We start from the raw sequence: 12,800 nt of genomic DNA on the forward strand, positions 1-12,800 counted from the left end.
TGTTTAAGGAGCTGCTGTCAAGCTCTAAATATCTTTGCCTAAGGCTTTGGAGTGATCTGTCCCAGCAACACAAACACAGAGGGAGCCAGGGTGACAACAGATTCCCAGTACACTTCTGTCATCACCTCATTCCCTGTTCCTTCCTTCCTTCCTCCCCAGAACTGTCTTTTGTATGGATTTTTTTTTTGTTTTTTTTCCTCCTGGTTGTCCTGTTCCCCCTGTGTCCTTGCAGCTTGGCCAGAAGGCTTATTCTGACATGACTGTCTCTGCCTGGCTTTGTCAGTGTCTGCGTTAGGACTTCAGGCAGTTTTGGTTTTGCAGGGATGTTATCTTCTGTATCATGTTTGTTACATCCTTGTTTGGGGAGTGGCGATAAGAACTGTCCTATGCCTACTTACCAGCTAATTTCTGTACTTTTCTTTTTTTCTCTTTTTTTTTCTCCCTAGCTCCTAATTCTCCCTTTTCTTTCATCACTTTGAGCCCTGCCAGCTCCCTGGGTTCTACAGGAGAGGCTGCTACAAAGATGCATGTGTTCTCCTCTGTAAAACCAGTCCTTGTTTTGTGTTGCTAGGCTACTCCCTTCCAGCTGCCGCTGAAGAAATGCTCCGTGGTGGGAAACGGTGGGATCCTGAAAAAGAGCGGCTGCGGCAAACAAATAGATCAAGCAGATTTTGTCATGCGGTAAGACAGAAATCTCAATGACACATTGTCCCCTTTTCCCCCTGCTAAGTCTCATACTTTTCAAAGTTATTCAGTTGTGATTAATCAATTATAATTTGCCATGTTTCCCGCTACTCACCCCATTGCAGGATGCTTTACACAAGTGAACTGTTTAAAATTGTGAGGAGAGGCAATAAAGAGACTTTGACCGGCTTCTGGAAATGAGTGTGTAGTGTGGGGGTAATCTGCAGATGGATGTGTTAAGGCTGTGCCAGATTGTGCAGCATCACAGAGAGGGACCAAAGAGATGATTTTCTTTTTAATTATATAGTCCTAGGCAGAATCTCATCCTACAATGTGCTCTGTCCTCTACAACTCTAAATGCTGTCATATACAACCCGTTGAACTCAAGATGAATAGGCACTGACTTATGGGACAAGACTGAAGAAGTTGGAACAAGCTAAAATGTTCTTGTGGTTTTCTTCCTTCAACACTGATTTCCAGCTGACTGAGGAAAGACCAAACCTCTTTTCTTGATGCAGTTGTTCTTTTTTTGGATTCCTCACATTTTCTTTCACTCCAGCCTTCCTGAAGCTATAAGAACCTGTCAGGAGGGATGTTGAACCAGCTTCTGCTTTTGTGATTGAATTTGGCACTTTCTAGGTCTGCATTCCTCAAGGAAGAAAGACAGAAATGAGTTCCTCCTTGTTAAATATGAACAAGAAAAGCATTGTGTGAGAGAAAATGGAGGAATGCTCCCAAAGAGATGAGAAATGGATTTTTTTGGGGTTCTACAATGGATGCATAATAAACACCCACTTTAGCAAGGCTCCTTATTAGATCCTGGTGGTTTGGTATAAAGCCACACAAATTTAGTGCAAACCAAATAGTGTTATTGTAATTTCTGGTTTGCATCTCAAAGACCAAAAATGCTTTCAATGTTAAAGTAAAGAAATACAATGAACTAAAAGGGAAAGGAAATATATATTTAGGTCATTCACAGAACAGAAGGTGTAAGGCCCAGGGGAAGAGAGACAATGTGCTGATTGCCATTACTGCAGAACTCCTTAGGTGTTCCACAGACTAAATATAAGAAACTGCAGGCTATATACCATGGTAGTATTATCTAGATGCAATGGGAAATTGAAATGCTGCTGGAGCAATCAGTTACAAAAACAATAGAAACTTTTTTTTTTAAAAAAAAAAAAAAGCAGTTGTCGTAGTTTGATCAGAAAAATCCTTTTCTCTCCAGGGAGGGTAAAGCAGCCATTATCTGTATGGAGCTTATTTGAATTGGAAATAAGCGACAGGGTAAATCATGCAAAAATCCTGGTACCTGCTTACAGGCTCTATTGTATTTGTGATGTGCAGCCATATTTATGGAAAATGTTTCAGTTCTTTTGGGTTACAATCCAATATGCCACTGGGAGAAAATATTTTTATAGCAGGGTTTAGTTGATCTTTTCTGAATCTAATTTCTGTAATCTGAGAGCTGAGAAAGAGCACAATAGTGACTTGCATAATATCTTTCATTTTTGTAAAGGAATTTGTGTGATATCTTTAAAGATTTTCTGTAGTGTGAAATGTCATGCTAGGTTTTGCCCTTGTTCTTTTCTTCCATTCACATGGGATTTGTTTTCACTTGAATAGATTTCCATAACCTCTGTCATATGACTACAGCCGTCTTCTCTGTTATATTGTAATCGGTAAGGTTAATTAATGAGTTTAAACTCATCTCATTCCTGAATATCTTCTACAAACACAATTGTACCAACACGGAGATTAAAAAAGCAGCAATTTTCAGCCCCTAAGGTTCTGCAGTGAAAAAGGTTCATGACATACGGTCTAAATATCTAGACAGTATGATTATAGTAAGCGGTTCTTCTGATACCTAGCTGGTTTTCAAGTTTCTAATCCTTATTTCTAAGAAAAAAAAAATATTTACTCTCTCCCTTCCTGTTAATGTTTATTTTGAGAGAGAGCTATTGGGTACTAAAGCCTCAGCAATGTGTTTTTTCTGTGTTTTGATAGAAGAGGTACAAGTTCTTGGCATTAGATTTTGAAGAAATATTTCTACATCTCACTCCCTTTCCTGCAACTTCTTTCCATGGCTCTACTGTGGTTTGTACATTTCCCAGGAAGACAGCTTCCCTCTGTAAATTAGCAGAGAATTGCAGGGAGTTCTCCAAGCTGCTTGCTGGTGAATTTAATCCAAAACTAGAAGCAACTTGTCACTATTTCAAGTTGACTAGCGGTTATCCTGGTTTGGGGAGGCCAAGGTGTTATCTTTTAATCATGCTGTTCCATGCCATCTAGCCACAGCAGCCCAGGTGGAGCTGGGGAGGTTAAATATGGTGGCAGTTAGGGATTTGTAGCCAAATCCAGAGAAATATGGCTTTCAGCTGCCTTATGCAGTTATTGTCAGGACATTGTGCCACAAAGGAAAGAAAATGAACGTTTGCAATTACATATTAAATTCGTGTTGGTCCCTAATGTTTAGTATATGTGCATATATAGCATTCTAAAATAAGTAGATAGCAACATAGCATCTAACAAATGCACGTGCATCAGTCAAGTTGACTGTAATCTCTGTATCTGCAGGACATGGACTTCTGTCTGGGCCAAACACAGAAGAGTCATTTCTGCCCGGTGAGGGTGAAGGATCCCTCTCGTTCTACCCTTGCAGCTGTTTCTACCTATTGAATTGGAAGATCTCAGATGTGAAAAAGGCACACGTGAACTGCTGTGCCTGTTGATGATTTTTTCTTTTCCCCACATAAAAGCTGGGTCTAAGTCACACTGGTTTTCTACACAGAGGACTGATGTTTCACTCTTCCAGCTAGGCACTTGTCAAAAATGCTGTCCTGAAACACTGTCTTAGTTCTTTTTGCACATTCACATACATACTCTTCAGTACCAGGATGAAGACTAAGATAATTAAGAAGACATTTCTTAGGGTTAATCTTTTGTTTCTTGATGTGTTCCTCACCTGCACAACACTCAGCAGTCTGCTGACCTGTTCAAGAAAATAACCTAAAAGGCCAAGAAGGTTCTGTCAACCAAGTTCTTACTGAGTTTTCGCTGAGCATTCAGACCATTTCTTAATATTTCATGCAGAGCAAGCTGGGAATGAGACTTACTGATGAAAAGAATTAGATTTATTTAAATAATACATCTGGGACTGGTTCGTGAAAGAAATTTTATTATTGAGATGTTGAGATGATAAAAACTAGAGAGAGATCTTGGTCCTTCATAGCTTTTAAATAGACTTCAACCAAAAAAGGCTTTGTAAAAGCTTGCCCTTTTGAGTTTGTGTTTATTCAAATCAGAGGATATTAAACTGTAATCTGCCAGAGACCACTTACACCATCTCTCTGCTCTGGGTCAAATCACATATATATGTATGGCTTCACAAATATTTGTTTGAGCTGCCATTTGACTGCCACCAAGAGGCTTTCTATAACCTTTCCAAATAGTATTAATCTGATTAATTTGTATCCTATCCAGTGCAGGTGCAGGAAACAACCTATTACCAGGTGATTTTTAAAAAAATTTTTATTTTATGTAAACCTCTCATAAGCTTTTATCATTCCTTATGTCTGGGAATTAAACTTCCCCTATGCTTCTAGTCTGTCTTTTTCCACCCCCCCCCGCTCAATGACTGCGTTTTCTGAAACCTTTATTTTGATTCCTCTTTTCTGGCTTCTCTTTAGGTTATCTAGCTTTTCTTAAGTTGTAGTAGACCAGACTAGAAGCTGTTTCTTATCTGAGATCTCAATATATTGTGCATATCTTAACAAATGAATTCATGAAAAGAAAACATGCCTGGAAAATTTGTTTTTCTTGGCGAACATAGTTGAATCTGTCAATGTTCCATATAGGTGGGACTTCACTGTCCTTCCCCTTGGCATTTTTTTTTATGATGTGAATTTAAGAATATGGTTTTGAGAGCTGGTATTTGTATGCAAATACATGCAAATACAGCACTGCTGTGGGTTTTTTTTCATAGGGAATGTGGAATGTTTTGTGTTAACAGAAGTTGTGGATAGTATATGGCGTGCACACTAGTGCCCTCTCTGGGCACTGATATCGCACAAAACCGTAACGCGTGGGGCTGCAGCTAGTAAATTGTGCAGCATTGTTTTCTGCACTCTGCTGTTGCAAGCACCTGGATCCCTTTTCCAAACACTGCAGAGGTCAGTGAAAATGCTAACGTATGCAAGGACTACTGTGGAAGAAAGGGCTTTCCTTGTGATGAAACTGATTTTTTTTCAGCATGGTGGAAGTGTATGCCAACCTCTAATGCATTAGCACAGCAGTTTCTGCAGTAGCCCCTGGAAACTGCTGTGGAATCTGCTGTAAAAACTGAACCATAGCTCACTTCCCTAGCTCCTACCTTTCACTAGTGTAGGATGTGGGCCCCTGAATTATTAAGACAAAAAAATCGGATAAGCAAGTAATTGTTGTTGTACTCAGGGTTTCATGACTGATGTGGTCTGCCTGGAGGATAAACACAGAAGTAGGCTGCTGCAGAGAGTTTAGCAGAGAAGACTGTGAGAAAAATGATGTAGCTTTTCATAGGCATAAGATGTGCGGTCAAGGAACCTGTCTCCCTGGTGCTGAAAGGAGAAGTCGTCAACATGAAGCAATGTCTGTTTGCTCTGCTGCCTGCCCTCTTCCAATGCTGGGACCTCTTCGTCCATGTGGGTGGTTGTCTCCAGAGCTTAAAGCAACCGGAGGCTATTTGACCCTCTTTAGAGTCAGCATTTGCTCAGCATATGCTTTTGCTGGGAGCAGGAAGATACAGGAGCTGGTGCCCGAGCATGCTCCTTGCCTTTACTTACCCTGTGTGCTCTGGTCTCTGTGCTGCGCTTTTCGAGCATGCTGCGCAAAACCAGTGACACCAGCACATGCAGATGGGGATGTCTTGATTTGATGGTTGAACTTGAAAACTGGAGGGCAAATTTGGTTATGGAAGAGCCCAAATCATTTTTAAAAAGCAAAAGCTCCCTCAAACCAAACAACATAAAAAACTGAAAGTATTTTCTGAAAAAAAACCCAATTCTACTTTTCTCTGAGAATCTTGGTTTCACTTTTGCCTTTCAAGCATTACAAATATTGTTTGTATCTTTGATTTGAAAAGTTAGACAAATTCAAAATGAAAAAATATATTGACGCCAATTTTTGGTGTGATTTCTGTGTATTGATTTATACTGAATGTAATTTTTTGAGCGGTGCATAGGCTTGGATACTGTTTGAATGCATTTTCATCTTTACATATTGCACCTGGCTCCTTCTCTTGGGTCTTTAATAAGGAGCACTTAGGACTATTCGTTGTTTGGAAGTTTCTCTCTACTTCTGTTTTTTGGAGTCTTCACTCTCTGCTTTCCAAAGTAAATTTATGCATTTACTTTCTCTTTATTACCTTTTCACTTTGCCCACCAGAACAAGGCTGTGAATGGAACAAAAAAGCACATATTTAAATAGATATTTAATGTTTGTGTTTTCTTGGTAATTTTTTGTGCTGAGGATACCTTCCATTGTAATATTAAAATGCTATTTCTCATTATTGGGAAGACATATAATACTTCTAATGCCACAGAGTGGTAAACTGGAGCCTGATACTGGTAAACAAGATGGAACAGTGAAAAACAGAATTTTAGAAGAATTTGGAAAAGAAAGTCTTTGCTTTAGATAATGGCCTCTTCCACAGCCTTTCAGACTGTCAGAAATGCCAAGTCTGTTTCTTTGTGCATAGTGGTTACATAAGCTCATCTCTGCAAAAGATTTTATTTCTACTTTCCCCACAATCTGGTACAAAAACATTCTATTGTGCTTATAGGTGTAGCATAATAGAGAACATTTGTAGCTTGGTCTAGGATTACCACAAAGCTCTTACATTTTCTGACAGCTTGCCTTTTTGTAAAAAAAAAAAGAATCAACAAAAAATGAAAAACAAACCCAAACCCACCACCTGTGAACTTGCAGACTGAAAAGACTGACTTTGAAGCCTGTCAATTCTGAATTTCATTTAACATCTTGACTGTCTTTCTGTGCACAGGTGCAACCTTCCTCCTCTATCCAGTGAATACAGCAAGGACGTTGGATCGAAAACCCAGCTGGTGACAGCAAATCCCAGTATAATACAGAAAAGGTAGAGAGCATATTGTTCATTTTCTGGCTGGGGGAAGCAAAAAGAAAAATGCTTCATCTGTGTTATAGATATTAGAGCATAAGTGTTATGTTCTTAATGGTGTTTTGGTCCAGAAAAAAGATCTGGAAAAGATGAAATAGGCAATGGCTTGGTATTAGGTGAAATAACTCAAGGCTAAACCCCATATCCTTTCACTGCAAACAGAGAAACTAAAGGAGGCTGCCTTTTACGGAGTTATTTGTTCTACCATACTCCTCTCAGAGCTTCCAGCTCCCTCAGTTTGCCATGTGCTGATCACATGCCAGAGGTGCTTTCTCTGTTCCCAAGCCAGGCATATACTGGTAGGTAGCCTAAACTACCCTGCTGGTCAGATTAGCTGGCTGCTGCTTCCCACAGCTAATGAAGACACTAATTTGAGTTTCTCTTTGCTTCACTACTGATAAATGTGTCCTTACTGTCTTTGCATTATCTGTTTGATATTGACTTACAGGTACAAAAGTGATTAGGATGGAACTGATTGGCAGGCTGTGATCATACAAGCCTTGCTTTCTTAGGAAACTGGGACAAGTTTTTGTTATTTGTTAGAGGCTGTGGAAATTTTCCAAATGTCAATGGATGATGAGAAAGGGTAACTGGGGGGTGAGGAAGTCTATGCTGTCTCTCAGATTTTGCCTTCCTGAATTTTAATGGCTATGTTATTTGTTTATCACCCAGAATGAGGCAGGTTGTTCTCAGGGAAAACAAGATCTGGTAGTAACCTGCCATGTTCACTGAAATACAGAGAGAAAAGACGTAAACCAAGGGGATAAACAGGAAATGATTAGGCATAAAGAAATATATAATGTGGGTACTAGGAGGTGAAAGATTGTGAAAGAAAGAAGCAAGCAAGGAAATAAAATGAATAATAGAAAGCCAGATGTTTCAGAAAGAAGAAAGGCACAGACTTGGAAATGGATATTTGATGATTTTTAAATATAGTATTTTTCCTCTCTATCAGGAATAGAAGGGTTCTTTAGTTTCATGTGTGGAAACGATGACAGTCTTTGACAGAGTAGAAAAGAGAGGGAGAGCAAGAGAGAAATGGAGTAGTCATCAGCTTCAAGAGCTGATTTGAGGCAGTGTCTGAATAGGAAGAGGCACAGAAATGCTTGTGGGATAAGATCAAAACAAACCAAGCAAAATCAGCAGAGGATGGCACCACGTGCCAGGCTGTAACAGGGAGCTTCTCAGGGCAGTGGACATGAAATTGGGGAATATGAAAATCCTGTGGGACATAGATGGCTAATGAGGTTGATATGAGGAGTGCGATGAAATGGCCAGAACATCCCATCAAGGAAAGAAGATCAGTTTGGCCATGGCATTTTGGATAAAATGGAGAGAAGCACTGTGACAAATGACTCTTACAAAGGATTTTACAGTTGTCAAGGCAGAGGATTATTAAACTCATGGATATTTATTTTGCACCCTTCCCTCCATGAAGGCCTAGAGTGGAGAGCTCACTGTACTTAACATTTTTGAACAGAAAAGGAAAAGTAATAAGAGTTTTAGTGATGCTACAGGGAAGCTATGGACTTACGCTAGAAAGACTGTGGAGTTATGCAGCAAGGAGGAAGGGAAGGAGTGAGCAGGTGGTTGAAGAAGCAGATGAACAGAGTGAGATGCTACTTTGTGAGACAGGGATTTCACAAGGAATGGAGGGTGAGGGAAATGGGAAAAGACAAAGGGAGGAAGGAATAGACAGGAAACAGAAAACTAGATTGTGTTGAACATCAGTTTTCAAAGTAAGCAGACAATAACAGTAATACAAGACCTTTGATGAGAAAGTAACGTGGAGTGTGTGTGCATGTGTACTGGTTAGGAGGAGATATACAACCAGTAACTGAGAATGACACAGGACAAACTCATAGCGCTGACAATTGACAGAAACCTCCTCTAAGGCTTGGAGCTCTTGAGGGATCTGCCAATTTGCTTCCTCTGCTCAGTCAGGAAGAGTGTTATTTTGGGTTTTTTTAAAGTAATATTTTACTGATGTTTTCTGTATGCTATCCAAACTCACTGTTTTACCTACCGTGTGTTAAGTTAGAGTTGGAAACAAAGAGGAAAGCCTGGAAGTGAAAATAAAAATGAAGACTACTATTCTGACAACAGATAAACAATTTCTTTGGAAAGAAGCTTTTTAAGGAATTAAGACTGATTATAAATCCAGACTTTCTTGAAATTCAAGGACATCCAGATTGGTGACTGATATGTATCTGTTTCTAAGCTGCAAGTTAGCTAGCTTCACATAATGGTATTATACATTATCATTCTTGCCCTCTCCTCATGTCCTTACTTTAAGTAGGTTGATATTGATGAGGCTTGACTTCTCAATTATCTCTCAAGTCCGTTATGGCAGATTCAGTGAATTAGTTCTGCAACACCATTCATGGCTTGTAAAAGATTGATCTCTACCCGATAGTTTATGACGAGGCATGTTGGATAGTGCAAAGTTTTCATACCATGGTTGTGGATACAATTTTCTGTGTTGTTTTAAAATCAGAACGATTACCTTTAGAAAAGTAATTTTTTTGACAGTAATTATTGCAAAGTGTTATCTGCTATTTCCCTTTAGACTTAGAGCCTTAAGATGGTAGAGTCAAGATTTTAGTCTGGGAATACATTAACTTTAGAGATACCTTCTAAACAGTGCCTTCTGCAAAACTTTGAGTTAGGAAATAATGAAAGAATTAAAGATCAAGTTCCTACTTAGTTTTCAGCAGGAACTATGACTGTACAGGCAGAACAGTTTTCATTTGTAAAATAGTGTGCTCAGTTCTCATTTGGATTTTTAAAATTCTGAGGAATTTCCTACCCTAATTTTGCTTCCTATAATATGGGAGTGCTGACAATGGAGGTATTATAATAGGAATTTGCCCAGCTGACTAAGAGGGCTCATGATGACTGCTCTAGTTTCTTTTTTTTGTATAACACATTTCACAGGCATCTCCCTTTAATTAATATTGGAACTCACAGTCCTTCGAGCCTGTGTAAAACTTCTTTTTCCACTTTGCTGTCAGACCTTACCTCTGTCAGAGTCTGGTTTGAGGTTGCAATTGTGGTTGAAATGTTTTGTAAAGGTACTTCAAGGACTACTGGAGTGAGTTCTCCCACTCTCTGCCCTCTAGTACTATTGAGAGACTGCAAAAAGGTTGGTGTCTTTGATGTTTCCAGTTTATTTCCCTACCACCATAGCCAGCTTGGCCTTATCTGTAGGGAAGCACTTGGTAGGCAGAAGAGTATTCTTTATTTGTCCTGGGTTTTATTTTCTTTCCATGAGTAGCTGCTATAAATCCCTGCTAGGAAAAAGGCAGAGCAGCAGCAAGACCTGTGATGTGCCTACAGCTATTCTTAGACTGGGAAAAATCAACAAGGTAATGTTATTTACAGTGATTCTATATTCTGAGCACAGGTCTCAGCTGTGGAAAGGGACTAGTCAGTTGACTGCATGTGAGCCTAGAAGTGCTTCAATAGGTATTGATGATTTTTTGACCAATGGCACAAGATCTTTAACTAAGAAATGCGAAGAGTTGCTATTTAGGATGTGAATATTATGTGGTTTTGAAGTCACTGTCTCTAGGCTATTTAAGAGAAGCAAATTCTAGCAATTACTTACCATCTTCAACAACTCTTGCAAATGTCATATAATAATACCCTTACCTTTTGTCTAAACTTATAATTAAATCTCCAAACAAATGCTGTTTGCAGCAATCTTCCTTTCTAGTCATGATGTCTGCTTACACTGTCTAACCCATGCTTACATATATCATTATTAATGTGGATATAATAGTCTAAATAGATGGTTTCCCAGCATTCAGTAAATTTCCAGTCTACTGATGTTTGTTGGTGATTATTTATCCATGAGTGGCGTGAATGTTTCTGACCTGTGTAGAAATAATCTCATTAAAAAATGACATGACAACTATGGTGGCATTCTTTACTCATCATAATTCAGCATTGGTATCACTGATGGAAGCCCTCGAGTTATGTTACACACAAATTCTAACACTGCCTTTGAGACATAATCCATTAGTTGATTGAATTGTGTGAAGATTTTCCCCCTTCTCCTTAAAGGGTACTGTATTTTCTGAGCGCTGGTGGTGCTAGAAGGAAGACGTTGGGCTTAGGGGAGAGCAGGCAGCTGTGCAGCTGCTCTGGGGGCTGCTGCTGCTATTGGCTCGAGGAGCGGATGGTGAAGGGGGACTTAGGGTCACTACGCTTGCAACCCCTGCTGTGTGATGAGTAATTAGATCTGCTTCTTTCCCTGGAGAAACCCCTCCCTGCCTCCTGGCCTCTGAAGGGAGAGCTTAAACTCTTCTGCTACCTTGAGCCTTCCATGCTGGAAAGCACTCAGTCCATGGTAGGGGCAGAGAGTGGGCTGATGTTGCTCATCTGGCAGGAGAGTCCTTCTGCTGAAGGGAAGAGCTATGGTGCTCTTCCCCAACTCTATCTCTCCTCTGTGGCTGCTTTGGTGCTGTGCAGGTCCCTAAGAGCAGGAGCTTTGTGTGTGCAGAGGCTATAGAGCTGGGCTTTGTGGCAGAACGGTGGCCACCCATTTGATAGCCCCTCCTCTTACCACATAAATCCACTTGGATGAGGAACAGGTCATTCCTCAATGTGTTTAGGGGTTTGGAGGTTATGGTAATTGGATTCTTCACAAAAATTTCTGTGAAATACCTGTGCTGTGAGAGCGTAGGCGATCCGATATTTCCGCTACTGCTGCATTTCTACTGGAGTGTAACTTGTTGCTCTGAATACAGAAATAAGTGTAAGGGTTAGTTTAGTTGATATCAATCTGCATTCTTTGAAATGTGGATATTTTTATTCAAATCTTTATAATGGAGTTTCTCAACATTTGTGTAACATTGCCAATGAAATAGTCTCACCGGAACTTGGAAACCAGATTTAGTATTAGCCATTAAACTTTGCAGCTAAGTACAAACTCGCATCACTGAATGTGAACATTTTTTTCAGTAGATTAATTCACTTTTTTTGATCCCTGTGATGTTTGACAAGTTTTTGCTGCATCCAGTTTCCTGCACTTAAGCAAGATGAAGGAATGAGACTAAAGGCTAACAAATGCAATAATTCTGCCTCTGAGCTTTGAAATGTCAGTTAAATATCGCTGTCGTTTATTAGGTTCCCATGAAATTTGAGTGGGATTAAATTTACTTTCCAGTTCTCCCTGCATCTTAGAGCTAACCAATAATCTTTCCTGGATTCAGTCCTGAAGATGTCTTTGAATCAAATTGACTTAAGCCGTTAAGAATAAAAAAGATGGAACTGAGAAATGTATTTAATTTGCTAAAAGATTTTTTCACCTTTGGTTAAACAAATGTACAATATTAGGCCTGTTGCTGACATTCATGAAAATGGTATGTGAGAATTACTCTTGACTGTTTCCACTAAAAACTATGTATTCCATTCCTCAATAATTTTAATATAGTAATTGCAGAAGGTCAGAAAAGGACCCTCCCCACTCATAAAGTAAGTTATTGAAGGAAACCCCTTTTTGTTCATTCTATCTTTTCTTTAGGAGTGAGGTGATGAGAATATCTTTCCTTGTAAAGTAATTTAATCACCATATTTAACATATTTTGATAGAGGTTCTTTAATTCCTGGTATCTTAATATATCTCAGATTATTTCATTGAGAAGTAATCCAAAGTGGTAAGAATCACTTTTTTAATTCACTTTGTGAAACTGCCCTTTGATATTCTTCTGCAAGAGTCTGTGAACATCTATGCCAACAGCAAGGGGATACAACTTCTGGAAAGCATTTCTTTAGAGGCAAGATTATAATAAACCCTTTTTCATATGGAGGTTGCTTGGAGCCTTATTTGTGGGCAATCAAGGAAGTGAAAATGCAGTGATGGAGAGGACTTGCCAGTGTTACCATCAGGGGAAAGGCAGAGCAAGGAAAAAAAAGTCCTATTTTGTCCTGGCTATTT

The 12,800-nt window shown here is 39.4% G+C and overlaps 1 protein-coding gene across 3 annotated transcripts in view; it reads left to right on the forward strand.

Moving 5' to 3' along the window:
• Positions 1–12,800, forward strand: part of ST8SIA1 (ST8 alpha-N-acetyl-neuraminide alpha-2,8-sialyltransferase 1) — a 126,368-nt gene that overhangs the window by 72,810 nt on the left and 40,758 nt on the right. For all 3 annotated transcript variants that reach the window (XR_011337889.1, XM_069862697.1, XM_069862710.1), the window contains exons 3-4: positions 572–681; positions 6,722–6,814. Coding sequence is in view for 2 of the 3 variants with exons in the window: in XM_069862697.1 (XP_069718798.1) it covers positions 572–681; positions 6,722–6,814 (203 nt within the window). In the remaining variant the exon portion in view is untranslated. The remainder of the gene's footprint in view (positions 1–571; positions 682–6,721; positions 6,815–12,800) is intronic.

The sequence above is a fragment of the Phaenicophaeus curvirostris genome, chromosome 1 (genome assembly GCF_032191515.1).
Source record: "Phaenicophaeus curvirostris isolate KB17595 chromosome 1, BPBGC_Pcur_1.0, whole genome shotgun sequence".
NCBI lineage: Eukaryota > Metazoa > Chordata > Aves > Cuculiformes > Cuculidae > Phaenicophaeus > Phaenicophaeus curvirostris.